General features: G+C 45.3%; 1 protein-coding gene across 1 annotated transcript in view; it reads left to right on the plus strand.

The window, feature by feature from the left end:
• Positions 1-23,932, plus strand: part of SLIT3 (slit guidance ligand 3) — a 609,828-nt gene that overhangs the window by 570,014 nt on the left and 15,882 nt on the right. The window contains exons 30-32 of the mRNA XM_060008410.1: positions 1,864-2,001; positions 8,936-9,176; positions 11,149-11,279. Coding sequence (XP_059864393.1) covers positions 1,864-2,001; positions 8,936-9,176; positions 11,149-11,279 — 510 coding nt within the window. The remainder of the gene's footprint in view (positions 1-1,863; positions 2,002-8,935; positions 9,177-11,148; positions 11,280-23,932) is intronic.

Genomic DNA, 23,932 nt, shown 5'->3' on the forward strand with positions numbered 1-23,932 from the left:
CATCCCCGAGCTGTTCCTTTAAAAGACTAGGAAGGGGGGCTTCCCTGGTGGCGCAGTGGTTGGGGGTCCGCCTGCAGATGCGGGGGACGCGGGTTCGTGCCCCAGTCCGGGGCCATCCCACATGCCGCGGAGCAGCTGGGGCTGTAGTCCATGGCCGCTGAGCCTGTGCGCCCGGAGCCTGTGCTCCGCAGCGAGAGAGGCCACGGCGGTGAGAGGCCCGCGTACCGCAAGGAAAAAAAAAAAAGACTAGGAAGGAATGGGGGCTAAGACGTGAAAGTTTGCACTTTCTGGTGCAGCAATAGGTCACATATATCAAATTTACCCATCAAATAAGTAAAGGTAAATAGGTCAGATCTTAGCAGATTTCACAGCTTTTGGACGCAGCTCCAGTAAATCCTCAGATTCTAGATCTCGCCCCCTCCAGGGACACCCCACCCCCTGAGCGTCTTACCTTGCCATGCTGAGTCCACGGCATGCACCGTGTTCTGGCAGCCCCAGCACTGCCGGGATCTGCTTGTGATTCCAGCCCACTTCCAGCCATCCTAAAGGGGGTGGAGTGAGGAGAGGGCGGAGGGACGACTATCCCTTTGTCCTGATGCTTCCCGTCAGCCTCCCCTGTCACATAAGTATTCCAGGGTCTCACTTCCCTCCCCACCTGGCCACCCGTACCACACCATCCCCTGCCCGTACCAACTTCCTCCTCTGACTTGGATAGGCTGTGGTTATTATTTACACTCCGCCCAGCAGGACTCAGCCAGTGAGCCCAGAGAGGTGTGCAGGCTCCAGGCCCTGCCGGAGGTAGAGGAGCCAGGAAGCATTTGTGTTCACACGTGCCTGTGTGCTGAAGCCGCTGTGAGTAAGGTGGTACCTTTGGTCTCTACCTTGCTGGGACTTCGGCACACTGTCACCCCAGACAGAGGAGCCCAGAGATGTGTGTCTCAGGCCCATGTTTAGGGAGACCCGCCGCAGCCGTCTCTGGCTGGGCTGAAACCTGGGCTAGCAGGGACGTGATGGAGCTGCTGACACCATGCTCCTCAGGGAGGGGCGGGTCAGCCTGCAGGGCCTGGGTTGGGTCAATAGCTCCCATCCTCTCCCCTGGAGACCAGGAGGCATTTATCAAGGGCAAAGGCATTCACCTTCTTATATCAGCCCGAATCCCTGGGAAAAAATGAACAAACAATAGAATAGAATCAAAGGGAGTGTCCTTATCAGCACGTTCTACATCACACTGACAGTTTCCTCAGTGTGGATCTGGTGCCCTGCACAGAGTGTATCACTTAATTTTTAAAACCACCATAAGAGGTGAAGTTATCGATCATCAGTCACGTTGAAAAGTGAAGAAACTGAAACACAGAGAGGCAGTGCGTGGCAGATACACCAAGAACAGGGTCTGACACACGTTAACTGTAAACGAAGTATCACTGACACACGTGAGTGTTCCACGGCGGGGGGCCTCGGGGAAGTCAGGTCAGCTCTCCTGGAGCCCTGGTTTCCTCTGGTATTGGAGGGGGACCGACCCTCCTTCACAGGGTGCTGGGAGGCCTTAGCAAGGCACTCTGAAAGGTGCTTAGCCCACAGGCTAAGCTGGATATTAGTTCTGTGTAGACAGTGGTAGACCCAAGCCAAAGCCTGTGTGACCGCAGCCCTGCACTCCTCAGCCGGCTCCTGACAAGATGCCCACGTGAAGCAGGCAGACATCGCATTGCAGCGACCAGAGGCTGTGGACAGCCCAGGAGACCCATTGCAGGCCAGGCTTTGGGGAGCCCGCAAGAGCTGCGGGGACTTGGCTACGTGGGTAGATAGAGGAGAGGCTGCCTAGAAGCCGGCCAGGCCGTGGAACAGCCTCGCTCTGCTGTGTTCCAGGTGCGAGTGTCTCCCTGGCTACAGCGGGAAGCTCTGCGAGGTGAACAGTGATGACTGCGCAGCCCACAGGTGCCGCCATGGGGCCCAGTGCGTGGATGCGGTCAACGGCTACACGTGCATCTGCCCCCAGGGCTTCAGGTATGGTCAAGGAGCTGGATGGCAGGGGGCAGCGGGCTGGGGGCTGGTGGGCCCAGGCATCCAGGGTGGCGACCCAGACAGCCCTAGCCCTAGGTCTCTGTGGTGCCTTTATTCCCCCAAACCTTCTTCAGCCCTTCCAAGTGCCAGAGCAGACCTTGTTCGCCCCATGCTGTAGATGGAAAAAAAGAGGTACCCTAGGCAACCATGTGGAAGTCGGACTTAGGGTCCGGCTCATATCATGCCAAACTTCGGCGTGATTCCATCTAACGAAAGATGCCACCGTTCTGGAGCCCAGCTTGCAGGGTGTGGGTAGCCACATGGCCACGCTGGCAGGAGTCTTCTTTCTAGGCTGGAGAACAAAAGCAGTATGGTGCCCTAATGGCACGAAAATGGAGGTGAATGGGAGGGTTTGGGGGGTCAGTCATTGGAATCAGTGAATCCAGGAGAGAAACGGGAGACTGGAGGCCCTGGCCAGGGGGTCAGATGTCTGTGGGGTACGTGGAAGGGGTATGAGGGTGCCAGCTCTCGCTCCCACACTGACTGGAAGGGAAGGGCCCAGGGGAGCCTGGAGGGGAGGCAGGGACCACGTAGGGGGGTCAGACTGGGGGACAGTCCTGTATACATGTCAGTACTCATGGAGGTATAGATCTGACTGTGCAGCCGAGCCCTGGTCATAGACTCTGAGAACGTGAGCCTGGAAGGAACCATGAGTTCTCAAGGCAGTTGGTTCCAAAGCCTGATTGAGACCATCTGCATGCCAGGCTTGTGAAAATATAAGTTCCAGAGCCCCACCGCAGAGTTCCGAAATTAGAATCTGGGGTGGGGAGAAGGAGTTGGAAACCCACACTTTCAAACAAAAAAAATTTTAATTGTGGTAAAATGCACATAACACAAAATTTACCGTCTTAAGCATTTTTAAATGTACAGTAAGTACATTCTTATCGCCGTGCAAACATCACCACCATCCATCTCCAGAACTCTTTTTTTTTTTTTTGGCTGCGTTGGGTCTTTGTTGTTGCACGCGGGCTTTCTCTAGTTGCTGCGAGTGGGGGCTACTCTGTTTTTTTTTTAAACATCCTTATTGGAGTATAATTGCTTTACAATGGTGTGTTAGTTGCTGCTGTGTATAACAAAGTGAATCAGCTATACGTATACATATATCCCCATATCTCCTCCCTCTTGCGTCTCCCTCCCTCCCACCCTCCCTATCCCACCCCTCTAGGTGGTCACAAAGCACCCAGCTGATCTCCCTGTGCTATGCAGCTGCTTCCCACTAGCTATCTGTTTTACATTTGGTGGTGTATATATGTCCATGCCACTCTCTCACTTTGTCCCAGCTTACCCTTCCCCACCCACGTCCTCAAGTCCATTCTCTATGTCTGCATCTTTATTCCTGTCCTGCCTCTAGGTTCATCAGTACCTTTTTTTTTTTTTTGGATTCCATATATATGTGTTAGCATATGGTATTGGTTTTTCTCTTTCTGACTTTACTTCACTCTGTATGACAGACTCTAGGTCCATCCACCTCGCTACAAATAACTCAATTTCATTTCTTTTTATGGCTGAGTAATATTCCATTGTATATATATGCCACATCTTCTTCATCCATTCATCTGTTGACGGACACTTAGACTGCTTCCATATCCTGGCTATTGTAAATAGAGCTGCAATGAACATTATGGTACATGACTTGTTTTGAACTACGGTTTTCTCAGGGTATATGCCCAGTAGTGGGATTGCTGTGTCATATGGTAGTTCTATTTTTAGTTTTTTAAGGAACCTCCTCCATACTGTTCTCCATAGTGACTGTATCAATTTACATTCCCAACAACAATGCAAGAGGGTTCCCTTTTCTCCACACCCTCTCCAGCATTTATTGTTTGTAGATTTTTTGATGATGGCCATTCTGACGGGTGTGAGGTGATACCTCATTGTAGTTTTGATTTGCATTTCTCTAATGATTAGTGATGTTGAGCATCCTTTCATGTGGTTGTTGCCAATCTGTATATCTTCTTTGGAGAAATGTCTATTTAGGTCTTTTGCCCATTTTTGGATTGGGCTGTTTGTTTTTTGACATTAAGCTGCATGAGCTGCTTGTATATTTTGCAGATTAATCCTTTGTCAGTTTCTTCGTTTGCAAATATTTTCTCCCATTCTGAGGGTTGTCTTTTCATCTTGTTTATGGTGTCCTTTGCTGTGCAAAAGCTTTTAAGTTTCATTAGGTCCCATTTGCTTATTTTTGTTTTTATTTCCATTTCTCTAGGACGTGGGTCAAAAAGGATCTTGCTGTGATTTATGTCCTAGAGTGTTCTGCCTATGTTTTCCTCTGAGGGTTTATATTACAGTGTCTGCCCTTACATTTAGGTCTTTAATCCATTTTGAGTTAATTTTTTATTCGGTGTTAGGGAGTGTTCTAATTTCATTCTTTTAGATGTAGCTGTCCAGTTTTCCCAGCACTACTTATTGAAGAGGCTGTCTTTTCTCCATTGTATATTCTTGCCTCCTTTATCAAAGACAAGGTGACCATATGTGCGTGGGTTTACCTCTGGGCTTTCTATCCTGTTCCATTGATCTGTATTTCTTTTTTTGTGCCAGTACCATATTATCTTGATTACCGTAGCTTTGTAGTATAGTCTGAAGTCCAGGAACCTGAGTCCTCCAGCTCCGTTTTTCGTTCTCAAGATTGCTTTGGCTATTCAGGGTCTTTTGTGTTTCCATACAAATTGTGAAATTTTTTGTTCTAGTTCTGTGAAAAATGCCAGTGGTAGTTTGACAGGGATTGCATTGAATCTGTAGATTGCTTTGGGTAGTAGAATCATTTTCACAATGTTGATTCTTCCAATCCAGGAACATGGTATATCTCTCCATCTGTTTGTGTCATCTTTAATTTCTTTCATCAGTATCTTATAGTTCTTTGCATACAGGTCTTTTGTCTCCTTAGGTAGGTTTATTCCTAGGTATTTTATTCTTTTTGTTGCAATGGTAAATGGGAGTGTTTCCTTAATTTCTCTTTCAGATTTTTCACCATTAGTGTATAGAAAGGCAAGAGATTTCTGTGCATTAATTTTGTATCCTGTTACTTTACCAAATTCATCGATTAGCTCTAGTAGTTTTCTGGTAGCATCTTTAGGATTCTCTATGTAGAGTATCATGTCATCTGCAAACAGTGACAGTTTTACTTCTTTTCTGATTTGGATTCCTTTTATTTCTTTTTCTTCTCTGATTGCTGTGGCTAAAACTCCCAAAACTATGTTGACTAATAGTGGTGAGAGTGGGCAACCTTGTCTTCTTCCTGATCTTAGTGGAAATGCTTTCAGTTTTTCACCATTGAGGACAATGTTGGCTGTGCGTTTTGTCATATACAGCCTTTATTATGTTGAGGAAAGTTCCCTCTATGCGTACTTTCTGGAGGGTTTTTATCATAAATGGGTGTTGAATTTTGTCGAAAGCTTTCTCTGCATCTATTGAGATAATCATATGGTTTTTCTCCTTCAATTTGTTAATATGATGTATCACGTTGATTGATCTGTGTATATTGAAGAATCCTTGCATTCCTGGGATAAACACCACTTAATCATAATGTATGATCCTTTTAATGTGCTGTTGGATTCTGTTTGCTAGTATTTTGTTGAGGATTTTTGCGTCTATGTTCATCAGTGATATTGGCCTATAGTTTTCTTTCTTTGTGACATCTTTTTTTGTAGTATCTTTGTCTGGTTTTGGTATCAGGGTGATGGTGGCCTTGTAGAATGAGTTTGGGAGTGTTCCTCCCTCTGCTATAGTTTGGAAGAGTTTGAGAAGGATAGGTGTTAGCTCTTCTCTAAATGTTTGATAGAATTCTCCTGTGAAGCCATCTGGTCCTGGGCTTTTGTTTGCTGGCAGATTTTTAATCACAGTTTCAATTTCAGTGCTTGTGATTGGTCTGTTTATATTTTCTGTTTCTTCCTGTTCCAGTCTTAGAAGGTTATGTTTTTCTAAGAATTTGTCCATTTCTTCCAGGTTGTCCACTTTATTGGCACATAGTTGCTGGTAGTAATCGCTCTTGTATTTCTGCAGTGTCAGTTGTTACTTCTCCTTTTTCATTTCTAATTCTATTGATTTGAGTCTTCTCCCTTTTTTTCTAGATGAGTCTGGCTAATGGCTTATTGATTTTGTTTATCTTCTCAAAGAACCAGCTTTTAGTTTTATTGATCTTTACTATTGTTTCCTTCATTTCTTTTTCATTTATTTCTTTTTTTTAATAAATTTATTTATTTTATTTATTTATTTTTGGCTGCATTGGGTCGTTGTGGTGCTCAGGCTTCTCACTGCGGTGGCTTCTCTTATTGCAGAGCACAGGCTTTAGGCATGCATACTTCAGTAGTTGTGGCACACAGGCTCAGTAGTTGTGGCTTACGGGCTCTAGAGTGCAGGCTCAGTAGCTGTGGCGCACAGGCTTAGTTGCTCTGCGGCATGTGGGATCTTCCTGGACCAGGGATCAAACCCATGTCCCCTGTATTGGCAGGCGAATTTTCAACCTCTGCACCACCAGGGAAGCCCTTTTTCATTTATTTCTGATCTGATCTTTATGATTTCTTTCCTTCTGCTAACTCTTGGTGGGGGGGGGGGGGTTGTTCTTCTTTCTCTAATTGCTTTAGGTTTAAGTTTAGGTTGTTTGAGATTTTTCTTGTTTCTTGAGGTAGGCTTGTATTGCTATAAACTTCCTTCTTAGAACTGCTTTTGCTGCATCCCATAGGTTTTGGGTTGTCGTGTTTTCGTTGTCATTTGTTTCTAGGTATTTTTTGATTTCCTCTTTGATTTCTTCAGTGATCTCTTCAGTTATTTAGTAGCATATTGTTTAGCCTCTATGTGTTTGCATTTTTTTACAGTTTTTTCCTGTAATTGATATCTAGTCTCATAGTGTAGTGGTCGGAAAAGATACCTGATACAATTTCAATTTTCTTAAATTTACTAAGGCTTGATTTGTGACCCAAGATATGATCTATCCTGGAGAATGTTCCACGAGCACTTGAGAAGAAAGTGTATTCTGTTTTTTTGGATGGAATGTCCTATAAATATCAATTAAGTCCATCTTGTCTAATGTGTCATTTAAAGCTTGTGTTACCTTATTTATTTTCATGTTGGATGATCTGTCTATTGGTGAAAGTGGGGTGTTAAAGTCCACTACTATGATTGTGTTACTGTCGATTTCCCCTTTTATGGGTGTTAGCATTTGCCTTACGTATTGAAGTGCTCCTATGTTGGGTGTGTATTTACAATTGTTATATCTTCTTCTTGGATTGATCCCTTGATCATTATGTAGTATCCTTCTTTGTCTCTCTTTGTCTTTGTTTTAAAGTCTCTTTCGTCTGAATGAGAGAATTGCTACTCCAGCGTTCTTTTGATTTCCATTTGCATGGAATATCTTTTTCCATCCCCTCACTTTCAGTCTGTATGTGATCCTAGATCTGAAGTGGGTCTCTTGTAAATAGCATATATACAGGTCTTATTCTTCTATCCATTCAGCCAGTCTATGTCTTTTGGTTGGAGCATTTAATCCATTTACATTTAAGGTAATTATCGATATGTATATTCCTATTACCATTTTCTTAATTGTCTTGTGTTTGTTTTTGTAGGTCTTTTCCTTCTCTTGTGTTTCCTGCCTAGAGAAGTTCCTTTAGCATTTGTTGTAAAGCTGGTTTGGTGGTGCTGAATTCTCTTAATGGGGGCTACTCTTCATTGCGGTGCATGGGCTTCTCATTGTGGTGGCTTCTCTTGTTGCAGAGCACGGGCTCTAGGCATGCAGACTCCAGTAGTTGCAGCACACGGGCTGAGTAGTTGCAGCATGTGGGCTCTAGGGCACATGGGCTCAGTAGTTGTGGCTTGCGGGCTCTAGAGCACAGGCTCAGTAGTTGTGGTGCACGGGCTTAGTTGCTACGCGGCGTGTGGGATCTTCCTGGACCAGGTATTGAACCCATTTCCCCTGCATTGGCAGGCAGATTATTATCCACTGCGCCACAAGGGAAGTCCTCCAGATCTCTTTTTATCTAGCAAACTGAAACTCTGTATCCAATTAAACATTTTCCTGTTCCCCCTCCCCTGGCCTCAGCAGCCACCATTCTTTTTTAATTTATTGGCCGCACCACGTGGCATCTTAGTTCCCTGGCCAGGGATTGAACCCACACCCCCTGCATTGGAAGCATGGAGTCTTAACCCCTGGACCACCAGCTAAGTCCCCCAGAAGCCACTATTCTACTTTCTGTTTCCATGAGTTTAACCACTCTGGGTACTTCATATGAGTGGAATCAGACAGCATTTGTCTTTTTCTCTCTGCTTCTTTGACTTAGTATAATCTCCTCAAGGTCCATCCATACTGTAGCATGTGTCTGAATGCCCTTTTCAAGGCGGAGTGTTATTCCCTTGTGTGTACGTACCCCGTTTTGCTTATCCACTGATCCATGGCTGGATGAGAATCTGCACTTTCAACAAATTCATCGCAGGCAATTCTGATGACGCTGATATTGAGAACCTGTGCTCTAGTCTGACCTCATTATTTTAAAAATGGGAGGGCTTCCCTCGTGGCGCAGTAGTTGGGGGTCCACCTGCCGATGCAGGGGACGCGGGTTCGTGCCCCGGTCTGGGAGGATCCCACTTGCCGCGGAGCAGCTGGGCCCGTGGACCATGGCCACTGGGCCTGCACGTCCGGAGCCCATGCTCCGTGACGGGAGGGGCCGTGACGGTGAGGGGCCCGCGTACCGAAAAAAGAAAAGAAAAAGGGAAATCTGGGGCTTAGAGAAGGATCAGGCCTTGCCCCAGTCACTAGCAGGGCTGGAACTAGTCTCAGTTCCCTCTCATGCCACGGTCTCTGCTAGTGGCTCTTTGGCCTAAATAACTTGATGTCTTCTCTCACCGTTCCCCATCTTCCCTCCCCCCATCCTCCTCTCCTCCCTCCCAGCGGGCTCTACTGCGAGCACCCCCCGCCCATGGTCCTGCTACAGACAAGCCCCTGCGACCAGTACGAGTGCCAGAACGGGGCCCAGTGCATCGTGGTGCAGCAGGAGCCCACCTGCCGCTGCCCCCCGGGCTTTGCCGGCCCAAGGTGCGAGAAGCTCATCACCGTCAACTTCGTGGGCAAGGACTCCTACGTGGAACTGGCCTCCGCCAAGGTCCGGCCCCAGGCCAACATCTCCCTGCAGGTGCGCCCCACCCACCCAGCCCTTGGAGGGACCCTAACATGCCCCCAAGCTCTGACTGTTCCGAGAACAGCTGGGATGCCCCAGTTGGCAGCAGTCCTGCCCCCTTCCCTACACATCGTAAGGGACAACACTCAGCTTGGGGAGACTGGGACCAGCTCTGTCCAGAGGGTTCTATAGACAGCTCCTGACCAGCTCTCACTGCAAAGAGCAGCCCCCACTCCAGCCTCATTCATTCTTTTCTCTAGGAAATATTCATTCAACTATTACATGCCAGACACTGTGCACTGGGGATTCAATGGTGGACAAGACAGGCAAAGCCCCTTGCCCAGGGCGGGATGACAACCCTGGGTGTTGTGGGAGCATGTGGGCGGGGCAGTGGTACCAGCCTGCTGGGAAGAATCAGGGAAGCCTCCCCAGAGGCAATGAGAACTAAGCTGAGATCTGAAGGATGAGTAGGAGCTTGCCTGGAGAAGGGCGGAAGGGTGAGGGGCTGATGGTGCAGGATGAAGGGGGGTGGTGCATTCCAGCCTCAGAGATCAGCGTGTGCAAAGGCCCAGAGGCACAAGGGAGCAGGGCATTTTTCAGGGAACAGGAAACCGTTCAGTATGAACCAAATTCTTTTCCAACTAACTTCTGTCGAGTTCCTTACCTATGGACCTGACTAGTTCTTCCAGGCTACATTTCTGGGTGACCTCAATGCTGTTGGGGGGCAGAGGGAGAAGGGAAGGGGTATGATAAAAAGCAGGCCCCTGCCTGTAGGCTCGGTGGGCAGGGGGGACCCCAGAGACACAGCTAGAGGGCGCAGGCCAGTTAGTGGCTCCGCCACATAGCATTAGCTAAGGCCCTTTCTTCCTTCTGGTTATGGCCACACTAGCCCAGGTATAAGCTTGTGGAGAAAATATTCAACAAAGATCCACTGGGCCTCCACCCCTGCCAGGTACCATTCGAGGCACTGGGGCTGCAGAGATGTGTGAACGTTCACACGGCCTCACCTCGTGGGGCCTACAGTCCAGCGGGCAGGCCTCTGAGATGGGGGTTGACCCCAGGCGCACACAAGAAAGAAGCTCTGGTTGCCATCACTGCCCTCGCCCCTGGTCCCTGCGTCGCCGTCCTGCCTTCGTCCCTCAGTCCCAGACACCCAGGGACGCACGTGTTACATCCCAATACCCAGTGCAGCACCGAGTGCCCCGGACAGCCCAGTGTCCTATCAGACCCCCTGCTCCCCGTCAGCTTCATGGGCAAGGGCTCCTACGGGGACCTGGGCTCCGCCAGGGTCTGGCCCCAGGCCACCATCAGCTGCTCCTGGGCTAGGCAGTGGGGGCCAAGAGGCTGGTCACAGAGCCCCACCCCTGTTGCCCTGTGCCTGGCAAACAGACGCCCTCTGGGCAGCAGCTTTGAGACCAGTGCTTCTCAGCCTGGCAACACTTTAGAACCTCCTGGGGCACTTCGTATCTTTGCCTGCGTCTGGCCTCTGGAGATCTGTATGCAAGTGGTTTGAGGTGAAGCCCAGACGCTGTGTTTTTAAAAAATTCCCTAGGTGACACTTAACACGCTGCCTCGTTCATAGTAAACACAGAATTAAGTAGTAATTGGTAGTATTTTGTTTATAATTGTTATTATACTTTATACAGAGAGACCAAGGCCCCAAGAGGCTAGGTCAGAGCTCAGGGCTCCAGGCATTTTTATATATGTGTATATATATATATACACACACACACACATACACATAAAAACATAGCAGCACATAAAGGGGACTCCATAAATATTTGTTGAATTGCTCAATCAGCATTTGCTGGAGCATTAAGTATAGGACTTCCTCATGGAAATGAACAGACTAGATGAAGGAGGAAGTACGGACATGAATTCAGATCCAGGGCTCATTCAGAAGAGGCCGCCTGGAAGAGGGCTCTGTGAGGCGGGGACGGGAGAGGTGGGGACTCGGGGCAGCCCTGACCCTCATGACTCCCTCCAGGTGGCCACGGACAAGGACAACGGCATCCTTCTCTACAAGGGAGACAATGACCCCCTGGCACTGGAGCTGTACCAGGGCCACGTGAGGCTCGTCTACGACAGCCTGAGCTCCCCGCCGACCACGGTGTACAGGTGAGGACCGAAGTCCCGCCCCCATTGCACAAGCCCCCCTCGCATTTCGCGCCTGCTTCCAGCACTAGGAGAAGATGCCAGGACGGCTTTGGTGCCGCCTCTCCCTGCCCACCCCCCACTTTCCGCTGGCACAGAGTGGCGGGTGGGAGCGAGAGAGGTGGTCTCGGAGGAAGAGGCAGGAGTGGAAGGGCGGAAGGCAGACCTCGTGGGGAGATGACACCTCATTACCATAACGTAGATGGCCAGCTGGCTACTGGGCCGGAGCCTGTGCTCCAGTGGGGACGAGGCTGCTTTACGAGATGCCCTTTTCAAAACGTCATCCTAATCTTGCATTAGTTTAAGAAAGAAAACGGGGAGATGAGCATGGAACTCAACGGGAAGACATTCCAGAGCACGGAGGGAGCAGGACTCCTCAAGTGACTTTCAAACTGTTCTAGAGGACAGTTTTTCCTAAACTGCAGTCTTTCCAACCATCACCCTGATTTTTACATTATCAGTATGTCAGCTGGGCTGTTACCTAACACGCTACCTTACGTCGGCTTTAAATCTGTTCACTTTTTAAATTTAGCCTCAGCTTGAGTAATAGCATCTGTGAAATCACAGCTCTGCTAGATCAACATGTTAGAATTTTCTCCTACTTCTCAGTAAAATGAATTCTAGACTATTAACATTTAAAAATTATTTTAGTTATAAATATTTTTATAATACTTATAAAAGCAGCTCCTCAAGTGAGAAATGTTTGTCTGTGTTACACTTAAAATCACATAGAACCTCCCGTGGAAGGAGAGCCTTTACTTGGGGAAAACTCCACATCCAGAGGCCAGCCCTTCCCCTCTGGAAGCGAGAGCACATTTGATCAGGGTGAGTGAAGGGCAGCATTTTTTCCCAGTAACTAAATCCCTTCTTCAATCAGAACTTTACATGGAACTCCATCATATTAAACGCACAGAAGCAAAGCTGCCCTGCTGGGCTGGGGTGGGGAGCAAAGTTTCCTCCTTCACACAAACTCTCACGAAGGCCCCCAATACACCTCCAACAAACCCAGTTGAAAACCATTGGTGCAAACCAGTGGTTCTCGAGGTGAAGCCCCAGAGTGGCGGCAGCAACAGCAGCCCGGAACTTGTTAGAAAAATGCACATCTTCAGATGTGCCCTGAAGCTCTGGGGTCGGGCCCAGCCACTGGTTTTAAGGGGCCTCTAGGTGAGTCTGAGAAGTGCTAGCTAACCCAGGAAGGCTTCCTGGAGAAGGAGCCATTTGCAAGGGGTCTTGAAGAATTTGTGTGATCAGGGAGAGCAGTGGGCCGGCAGGCTGGGAGACCAGCAGCGACAAGCCTGAGGGACGATGAAAAGGCAGCGACCAGAGAAGAAGGTTTCACGACAGAGGGTGGCTGGAGGGAAGACCAGCCAGGTTAGGACAGCAGGTACCATGGATGTCCCGGGAGCCTCAGAGTTCCCTGGAGTCAGGGCCTCCTAACATCTCTGTTCCTGGGGCTGCTGGTCATGGGTGAAGTGCAGAGGAGAGAGAGCCGGGGGCAGGGCCAGGGCAGCCCTCCATAAAGCCTGGGGCGTCAGACACATCTGGGCTTGGCCAAGTTACTCCACCTCTTGCCTCCGTGTTCTCCCCGGTGTGCTGTGCATGACAGCACCACGTCCCTCCAGGGGTGTTCCTGGGGGCTGAGGGTTGAGAAAGCACTTGGCAAGTTGAGCCTGTACGTGGGCAGGTGAAGGACAGAAGGTGACAGCCAGACTCTGGAGCAGCTGGGCTCTGTCCAGAGCTTGGGGACCTTCCCTGCCCTTCCCACACCGATGTTAGCTGTTGGTCTGGTAGAGAGGTGTGTTGTTGGTAGGAATCTTGGAACGCTCTGCTGTTGTCTTAATCAGGATGGGAAGAATGAATCAGGAACCCAGAGAATTGCCATCTCCAGCCCTTGTCAGGGAGTCAGGTGAGAGTTAGCAGGTGGCCCTGGGGAGACCCCCGGCTCCTTCTCTTACCCATGGGAGGAACCAAGTAAAGGATGTTCCTGCCAGGATCCTCATGCCAAGCCTGGGGACAGATATTTAGTGCTCTTCAGCCCCAAATCCTAAAGGGCCCAAGTCTCTAAGAGTCTCATATTAAAAATGGTTTTGCGGGAACTTCCCTGGTGGACCAGTGGTTAAGATTCCGAACTTCTGATGCAGGGGGCGGGTTTGATCCCTGATCGGGGAACTAAGATACCACGTGCCATGCAGCGCAGCCAAAAAAAAAAAATGGTTTTGCATCCAAATACTTTTCTCTGGGCAGCCCTGCTTTTGCCCCAACACTGCACACTTGCACTCACCTCAGAAACGTCTCTCAGGCATTGTTACTGGATCAGGGCCAGGTGCTTACCGCTCAAAAATCAATACTCGAGAGAGAGGCAAATGTTAGTAGAAAGGAAAGTTGCTTTTAATCAGAATGCTGGCAATCTGGGGAGATGGTGGACTCAGTGTCCCCCAAAAACCACATCTGAAGATTCACTTGGCCGTGAAAGTTTTCAAAGGGAAAGACGGAAGCAGTCTCAGTTAATCATTGAGACGGGGCGGGGGGGGGGGGGTGTCACAGTCATCACCATCTCCGACTATGTGCAGACTTGTCGACTTCTTTTGATTTTTCTTTAGATGCTATCTTGCTTACACAGTTTGTGAGATGACTGGAGGGGGAAGCTAGGGAAGAGATCTGGTCATCTGTTAATTACTTACTCATTTCTACTTCTGTGATCTATGGAAAGAACCAACAGATTGGGCAGAGTATTATGCGATCAAAAGATCTCAAAGGTGTGCTAGGGCTGGAGATGAGTAGAGCATGGGGGTGCAAGTTTAAGGTTAGCGACAAGACAAAGGGGGCCTCCTGCGAGAGTTCTTTCCTGCCAGGAGCTGCTTACAGCACCTCGTGTGGGTCCTGGGCTGGGTGTAGGAGCCGCAGCGTTCAGGAAAACACAATCCAGGGAGAAAGGCAGACATGTAAATAAGCACCTGTTGCCTGAACAGGATAAAATAGGTCTCACAGGAGACGCCAGTGCATGCTGTGGGCACAGTGAAGCAGCAGCAGATGGCTGGTTCTGCTTAGAGGACCAGGAAAGGCTCCCTGGGGGAAGAGGTGATGTTTGAGCTGAGATGTGAGCTATGGCTCATGAGCATTTCCGCAGGCTCTGGGGAAGGGGAGACTCCATCGGTATACAAGGAAGCCATGCTGGGGTTAACAGAGGGCACAGGCCCAGCTGACAAGCAGCTGATGGGACCAGGAGGCCATCCCAGCCTCAAAATGAGATCTCCTCCTCAGTCAGTAGCGAGCTCTGGCCTCCAAAGCCTCAGAGCCAGGGAGGCAAACCAAGGCTGGTCTGCGGCCTGCCCACCGCGGCCCGCAGCAGGGATGTACAGGCCTGGAGCAGCTGGGTTCCGTGCCCTCCTTCCTGGGGGTGCCCAGTGGGAGTCACAGGTGGTGAGGTTCTCTTCCAGGCCCGAGGGAAATACACAAAAACCCACCCAAGCCCTACCTGCCCCAGAATGGGGACAGACTGCACTGTTCCTAACTTCCAAGATTTGTCTGAGGAGCAAACTCCCCTGCCTTCAAGGCCCAAGGGGCTGAGTGAGCTGACAGACTTGGGGGAAATGAGGCCCAATAGAGAGTGGTGGGGACTGTGGTAGCTTGGAGGGTATGGCTCTAGCAGATGCAGCTGTGTGGGATGCAGCTTCTTCTCAAAAGAAGCTAGAAATTCAGGGTTTCTATGTAAAATGCTTCAGGGTTTAAATGTTGGCCATTGTAAAACACCCCAGCAGACCTCTCTTTGGCAAGCAGTGCATGCTCCCTTTGTCTTAATTACCACAGACCCATCCATTGCCAGGTCTTTTTCTCATCCGCAAGCCCCGGACATGCGTCATCACTCCTGTTTTAGAGATGAGAAACTTGATGCTCAGATGCATCCTTGGCACAAGAGGCCAGGAAGTGGCAGAGCTGCGATTTAGATCCAGGCCAGGCTCCCAGCAGAACCCGCTCTCCCACATGCTGGGGCATGCAAGGCGGGGCCTAGAGAGGGAGTATGGCCCTGCTCCGATGGTCCAGGAGTCCGGGGTTGCTGTGGTGCGGCTGACGTCTCAGGCTGCTGCCTGACCGGAATCCCAGGAACTCTTTGTGAGGCTCTGTCGCCACCTAGTGGTCACACCTCAGCATCCAGGTGAGCACGCCTAGTGCATCGAGGAATGACCATTCGTCCCAGGGTGGTGTGGGGTCCTGTGCCTTGGGAGCTTGGATTTGAGTCCTGCTTCTACCAGCCCCACTTTAAGACTTCAGACTAGACCCGGTCTCTGAGGCTTAGGTCTCATTTCTAAAATGGAGAAAAAAATGGTACATCCCACCTGGGGGTTGTTAGGGTTAAATGAGAGAATGCAAGTACCCAGCCTAGTTCAGCTTTCAACACATGTCTCCTCCCCCGGCCCCCAACAACTGTCATTAAAAGCAGAAGAGAACTCTATGGGCCACCCTTGGCCAACATATGTTCTCATGCCAGTCCCAGACAGGGGCCGCCCAGCCTGGCCCTGGCACCGCCAAAGCTTCCCACCTCCCACTCGATGCTGGTTCATCGAGCTTAGAGGATAACAACAAAGACTGTCAGAGCCCCTCTCTCCCCTGAAGTCCCTGAGTATCCTTCCAGGAGACTAATTCCTGGGCCTCGGAACCACAGTAGGATCATCTCTTTTAGAGTTCAGAGCAGGTTGGTTTTGAGTTTGGTTTCCTTTTCCCAATTTTTTTCTCTTTTGTAGCAGCAAAGCCATTTTTCCCATCCGTACTTCAAAGGCCAAGATTTTAAATAAATAAATAAATAAAAGTAGAAATGGAACCACTGTGATTTGCAATGGTTCCAAACCAAACCTCCAGGGACCCCATTTGAAAACCACCAGCTGTAGGCATTATTTCCAGGAGACCCTGGTTAGGATACGCCAGGAAGAAGGTGACCTATTAACCCACAAGCACCTACTGGCACAGACAAGGTTATGGTAAGTTTCCATGTGGAATCAGTCCTTAATTTTTTTAATTGAGATATAGTTGATGCGTAACATATTGGTTTCAGGTGTACGACAATTCGATATTTGTGTATATGGTGAAATGATCCCCACAGTAAGTCTAGTTAACATCCATCAGCATATATAGTTATAATTTTTTTTCTTGTGATGAGAACTTATAAGATCTACCGTCTTAGCAACTTTCAAATATAGAATATTATTAACTGTAGTCACCATGCTGTATGTAACACCCCCAGGACTTATTTGTCTTATAGCTGGAAGTTTGTACCTTTTGACCCACTTCACCCGTTTCGCCTACCCCCCACCCCTGGCAACAACCAGTCTCTCCTCTGAATCTACAAGCTCAGGTTTTTTCATTTTGTTTTACAATAGATTCCACATACAAGTTAGGTCATATAGTATTTGCTTTTCTCTCTCTGACTTATTTACTTAGCATAATGCCCTCAAGGTCCATTCATGTTGTCACAAATGGTAAGATTTGCTTCTTTTTTATGGCTGGGTAGTATTCCATTGTACATACATATATACCACATTTTCTTTATCCATTCTTCCACTGATGGACACTTAGATTGCTTCCATGTCTTGGCTATTGTAAGTAATGTTACAATGGACGTGGAGGTGCAGATATTTAGTGAGCGTTTTTGTTTCCTTCAGATAAATACCCAGAAGTGGAACTGCTGGATCATATGGTAGTTTTAAGTTTCTGAGGAACCTTTATACTGTTTTCCATAGTGGCTGCACCAACTTACATTCCCTCTAATAGTGCACAAGAGTTCCCTTTTCTCCACATCTTCATGAACACTTGTTATCTCTTCTCCTTTTGATAGTAGCCATTCTAACAGGTGTGAGGTGACATCTCATTGTGGTTGTGATGTACACTTCCCTGACACTTAGTGAGCACCTTTTCGTGTACCTGTTGGACATCTCTATGAATTCTTTGGGAAAATGTTTATTCAAATCTTCTGCCCATTTTTTAATCAGTTTGTTTGAGTTTTTGCTGTTGAGATGTATGAGTTCTTTATATATTTTGGATATTAATCCCTTATCAGATATATGATTTGCAGATACCTTCTCCCATTTACTAGGTTGCCTTTTCATTTTGTTGATGATTTCCTTTGCTGCCCAGAAGGTTTTCAGTGGGGTGTAGTCCCACTTATTTTGTTTCTTGTGCTTTTTGGTGTCAAATCCAAAAAATCATCACCAAGACAATGTCAAGGAGCGTACCACCTATGTTTTCTTCTAGGAGTTTTATGGTTTCAGGTCTTATGTTCAAGTCCTTAATCCATTTTCAGTTAATTTTTGTAGATGGTGTAAGATAGTGGTACCGTTTCGTACTTTTGTATGTGGCTGCCCACTCTTCTCAGCACCATTTGTTGAAGAGACTGTCCTTTCTGCTTTTTATATTCTTGGGTACTTTGTTGTAAGTTAACTGACCACATATGCATGAGTTTATTTCTGGACTCTATTCAGTTCCATTGACCTATGTGTCAGTTTTTATGCCAGTATCACACTATTTTGATTACTATAGTTTTGTAATATATATAGTTTAAAATCAGGGAGAGTGATTCCTCCAGCTTTTTCTTTCTCAAGATTGCTTTGGCTATTCAGAGTCTTTTATGGTTTCATACAAATTTTAGGATTGTTCCATTCCTGTGAAAAATGCCACTGCACTTTTGATAGAGATTGCACTTAATTTGTAGCCTGCTTTGGGTAGTATGAACATTTTAACACTACTGATTCTTCCAGTCCATGAGCACTGAACATCTTTCCATTTATTTTTGTCTCCTTCACTTTCTTTCATCAATGTCTTAAACAGTTTTAATTGTACAGGTTTTATACCTCCTCAGTTAATTTTTTATAGGTATTTTATTCTTTTTGATGTGATTGTAAATGGGATTGTTTTCTTAATTTCTCTTTCTGATACTTCACTATTAGTGTATAGAAATGCAACTGATTTTTTTTTGCTTTTTTTAATTGAAGTATTGTTGATTTACAGTGTTGTGTTAGTTTCCGGTGTACAGCAAAGTGATTCAGTTATGTGTGTGTCTGTGTATATATTCTTTTTCAGATTCTTTTCCCAGATAGGTTATTATAAAATATTAAGTATCGTTCCATGTGCTATACAGTAGATCCTTGTTGTTTATCTATTTTATATATAGTAGTGTGTATATATTACTCCCAAATTCCTAACTTATCCCTCCCCTGCACCTTTCCCCTTTGGTAACCATAAGTTTGTTTTGTATGCCTGTGAGTCTGTTTCTGTTTTGTAAATAAGTTCATTTATGTCATTTTTTTTAGATTCCACATATAAATGATAGCATATGATATTTTTCTTTCCCTGTCTAACGTACTTCACTTACAGTGATAATTTTTGGTCCATCCATGTTGCTGCAATTGGGATTATTTCATTCTTTTTTATGGCTGAGTAGTATTCCATTGTATATATGTACCACATCTTTATCCATTCATCTACTGATGGACATTTAGCTTGCTTCCATGTCTTGGCTATTGTGAATAGCACTGCAATGAACACTAGGGCTGCAGTGAACATGTATCTTATTGAGTTATGGTTTTCTCTGGATATAGACCCAGGAGTGGGATTGCAGAATCATATGGCAGTCCTATTTTTAGTTTTTGAAGGAACCTCCAAACTGTTCTCCATAGTGGCTGTACCAAGTTACATACCCACCAACAGTATATAGAAGGGTTCCCTTTTCTCCACACCCTCTCCAGCATTTATTATTTGTGAACTTTTCAATGATGGCCATTCTGACTGGTGTGAGGTGATACTTCATCATAGTTTTGATTTGCACTTCTCTAATAATTAGCAACGTTGAGAATCTTTTCATGTGCCTTTTGGCCATCTGTATGTCTTCTTTGGAGAAATGTCTATTTAGATCTTCTGCCCATTTTTTGGTTGGGTTATTTGTATCTTTGATATTGAACTGAATGAGCTGTTTGTGTATTTTTGAGATTAATCCCTTGTCAGTTCCATCATATGTAAATATTTTCTCCCATTCTGTGGGTTTTCTTTTTATTTTGTTTATGGTTTCCTTTGCTGAGCAAAAGCTTTTAAGTTTAATTAGGTCTCATTTGTTTATTTTTGGTTTTATTTTCATTACCCTAGGAGACTGCTCCAAAAAGATATTGCTGCTATTTATGTCAGAGTGTTCTGCCTATGTTTTCGTCTAGGAGTTTTATAGTATCCAGTCTTACACGTCAGTCTTCAATCCATCTTGAGTTTATTTTTTGGTATAGTGCTAGAGAATGTTCTAATTTCATTTTTTTTACAAGTAGCTCCAGTTTTCCCAGCACCACTTACTTAAGAGACTGTCTTTTCTCCACTGTATGTTCTTGTCTCCTTTCTTGTAGATGAATTGACCATAGGCACGTGGGTTTATCTCTGAGCTTTCTATCATGTTCCACTGATCTATAAGTCTGTCTTTGTGCTGGTAGAATACTGTTCTGATGACTGTAGCTTTGTAGTATAGTCTGAAGTCAGGGAGCCTTATGGCTCCGGTTCCATTTTTCTTTCTTAAGGTTGTTTTGCTATTCAGGAGCTTTTGTGTTTCCATACAAATTTTTAAATTTTTTATTCTACTTCTGTGAAAAATACCATTTGTAATTTGATAGGGAATGCACTGAATCTGCAGATTGCTTTGGTTAGTATATTCATTTTCACAAACTTGATTCTTCCAATCCAAGAACATGGTATATCTCTCCATCTGTTTGTGTCATCTTTGATTTCTTCAATCAGCATCTTATAGTTTTTGGAGTACAGGTCTTCTGTCTCCTTAGGTAGGTTTATTCCTAGGTTTTCTTTTTTTTTTTGATCCAGCTAGTGTAATTTATTTATTTATTTATTTACATCTTTATTGGAGTATAATTGCTTTACAATGGTGTGTTAGTTTCTGCTTTATAACAAAGTGAATCAGTTACACATATACATATGTTCCCATATCTCTTCCCTCTTCCATTTCCCTCCCTCCCACCCCTCCAGGCGGTCACAAAGCACCGAGCTGATCTCCCTGTGCTATGCGGCTGCTTCCCACTAGCTATCTATTTTACGTTTGGTAGTGTATATATGTCCATGCCACTCTCTCGCTTTGTCACAGCTTACCCTTCCCCCTCCCCATATCCTCAAGTCCATTCTCTAGTAGGTGTCTTTATTCCTGTCTTACCCCTAGGTTCTTCATGACATTTTTTTTCATAAATTCCATATATATGTCTTAGCATACGGTATTTGTCTTTCTCTTTCTGACTTACTTCACTCTGTATGACAGACTCTAGGTCTATCCACCTCATTACAAATACCTCAATTTCGTTTCTTTTTATGGCTGAGTAATATTCCATTGTATATATGTGCCACATCTTCTTTATCCATTCATCCGATGATGGGCACTTAGGTTGTTTCCGTCTCCGGGCTATTGTAAATAGAGCTACAATGAACATTTTGGTACATGACTCTTTTTGAATTATGGTTTTCTCAGGATATATGCCCAGTAGTGGGATTGCTGGGTCATATGGTAGTTCTATTTGTAGTTTTTCAAGGAACCTACATACTGTTCTTCATAATGGCTGTACCAATTCACATTCCAACCAGCAGTGCAAGTGTGTTCCCTTTTCTCGACACCCTCTCCAGCATTTATTGTTTCTAGATTTTTTGATGATGGCCATTCTGACTGGTGTGAGATGATATCTCATTGTAGTTTTGATTTGCATTTCTCTAATGATTAATGATGTTGAGCATTCTTTCATGTGTTTGTTGGCAGTCTGTATATCTTCTTTGGAGAAATGTCTGTTTAGGTCTTCTGCCCATTTTTGGATTGGGTTGTTTGTCTTTTTGTTATTGAGCTGTATGAGCTGCTTGTAAATTTTGGAGATTAATCCTTTGTCAGTTACTTCATTTGCAAATATTTTCTCCCATTCTGAGGGTTGTCTTTTGGTCTTGTTTATGGTTTCCTTTGCTGTGCAAAAGCTTCAAAGTTTCATTAGGTCCCATTTGTTTATTTTTGTTTTTATTTCCATTTCTCTAGGAGGTGGGTCAAAAAGGATCTTGCTGTGATTTATATCATAGAGTGTTCTGCCTGTTTTCCTCTAAGAGTTTGATAGTTTCTGGCCTTACATTTAGGTCTTTAATCCATTTTGAGCTTATTTTTGTGTATGGTGTTAGGGAGTGATCTAATCTCATACTTTTACATGTACCTGTCCAGTTTTCCCAGCACCACTTATAGAAGAGACTGTCCTTTCTCCACTGTACATTCCTGCCACCTTTATCAAAGATAAGGTGTCCATATGTGCGTGGGTTTATCTCTGGGCTTTCTATCCTGTTCCATTGATCTGTCTTTCTGTTTTTGTGCCAGTACCATACTGTCTTGATTACTGTACCTTTGTAGTATAGTCTGAAGTCAGGGAGCCTGATTCCTCCAGCTCCGCTTTTCATTCGTTCTCAAGATTGCTTTGGCTATTCAGGGTCTTTTGTGTTTCCATACAAATTGTGAAATTTTTTGTTCTAGTTCTGTGAAAAATGCCAGTGGTAGTTTGATAGGGATTGCATTGAATCTGTAGATTGCTTTGGGTAGTAGAGTCATTTTCACAATGTTGATTCTTCCAGTCCAACAACATAGTCTATCTCTCCATGTATTTGTATCATCTTTAATTTCTTTCATCAGTGTCTTATAATTTTCTGCATACAGGTTTTTTGTCTCCTTAGGTACGTTTATTCCTAGATATTTTATTCTTTTTGTTGCAATGGTAAATGGGAGTGTTTTCTTGATTTCACTTTCAGATTTTTCATCATTAGTGTATAGGAATGCCAGAGATTTCTGTGCATTAATTTTGTATACTGCTACTTTACCAAATTCATTGATTAGCTCTAGTAGTTTTCTGGTAGCATCTTTAGGATTCTTTTTTTTTTTTCAGTACGCGGGCCTCTCACTATTGTGGCCTCTCCCCTTGCGCAGCACAGGCTCTGGACACGCAGGCTCAGCGGCCATGGCTCACGGGCCTAGCCGCTCCACGGCACATGGGATCTTCCCAGACCGGGGCACGAACCCATGTCCCCTGCATCAGCAGGTGGACTCTCAACCACTGCGCCACCAGGGAAGCCCTAGGATTCTTTATGTATAGTATCATGTCATCTGCAAACAGTGACAGCTTTACTTCTTCTTTTCTGATTTGGGTTCCTTTTATTTCCTTTTCTTCTCTGATTGCTGTAGCTAAAACTTCCAAAACTATGTTGAATAATAGTGGTGAGAGTGGGCAACCTTGTCTTCTTCCTGATCTTAGTGGAAATGCTTTCAGTTTTTCACCACTGAGGATGATGTTGGCTGTGGGTTTGTCATATATGGCCTTTATTACGTTGAGGAAAGTTCCCTCTATGCCTACTTTCTGCAGGGTTTTTATCATAACTGGGTGTTGAATTTTGTCAAAAGCTTTCTCTGCATCTATTGAGATGACCATATGGTTTTTCTCCTTCAATTTGTTAATATGGTTTATCATATTGATTGTTTTGCATATATTGAAGAATCCTTGCATTCCTGGAATAAACCCCACTTGATCATGGTGTATGATCCTTTTAATGTGCTGTTGGATTTTGTTTGCTAGTATTTTGTTGAGGATTTTTGCATCTATGTTCATCAGTGATATTGGCCTGTAGTTTTCTTTCTTTGTGACATCCTTGTCTGGTTTTGGTATCAAGGTGATGGTGGCCTCGTAGAATGAGTTTGGGAGTATTCCTCCCTCTGCTATATTTTGGAAGAGTTTGAGAAGGATAGGTGTTAGCTCTTCTCTAAATGTTTGATAGAATTCACCTGTGAAGCCATCTGGTCCTGCGCTTTTGTTTGTTGGAAGATTTTTAATCACAGTTTCAATTTCAGTGCTTGTGATTGGTCTGTTCATATTTTCTATTTCTTCCTGATTCAGTCTTGGCAGGTTGTGCATTTCTAAGAATTTGTCCATTTCTTCCAGGTTGTCCATTTTATTGGCATAGAGTTGCTTGTATTAATCTCTCATGATCTTTTGTATTTCTGCAGTGTCAGTTGTTACTTCTCCTTTTTCATTTCTAATTCTATTGATTTGAGTCTTCTCCCTTTTTTTCTTGATGAGTCTGGCTAATGGTTTATCAATTTTGTTTATCTTCTCAAAGAACCATATAGTTTTATTGATCTTTGCTATCGTTTCCTTCATTTCTTTTTCATTTATTTCTGATGTGATCTTTATGATTTCTTTCTTTCTGCTAACTTTGGGGGTTTTTTTGTTCTTCTTTCTCTAATTGCTTTAGGTGCAAAGTTAGGTTGTTTATTCAAGATGTTTCCTGTTTCTTAAGGTAGGATTGTATTGCTATAAACTTCCCTCTTAGAACTGCTTTTGCTGCATCCCATAGGTTTTGGGTCGTCGTGTCTCCACTGTCATTTGTTTCTAGGTATTTTTTGATTTCCTCTTTGATTTCTTCAGTGATCACTTCGTTATTAAGTAGTGTATTGTTTAGCCTCCATGTGTTTCTGTTTTTTTACAGATCTTTTCCTGTAATTGATATCTAGTCTTATAGCATTGTGGTCAGAAAAGATACTTGAAACAATTTCAATGTTCTTAAATTTACCAAGGCTTGATTTGTGA

The sequence above is a fragment of the Delphinus delphis genome, chromosome 3 (genome assembly GCF_949987515.2).
Source record: "Delphinus delphis chromosome 3, mDelDel1.2, whole genome shotgun sequence".
NCBI lineage: Eukaryota > Metazoa > Chordata > Mammalia > Artiodactyla > Delphinidae > Delphinus > Delphinus delphis.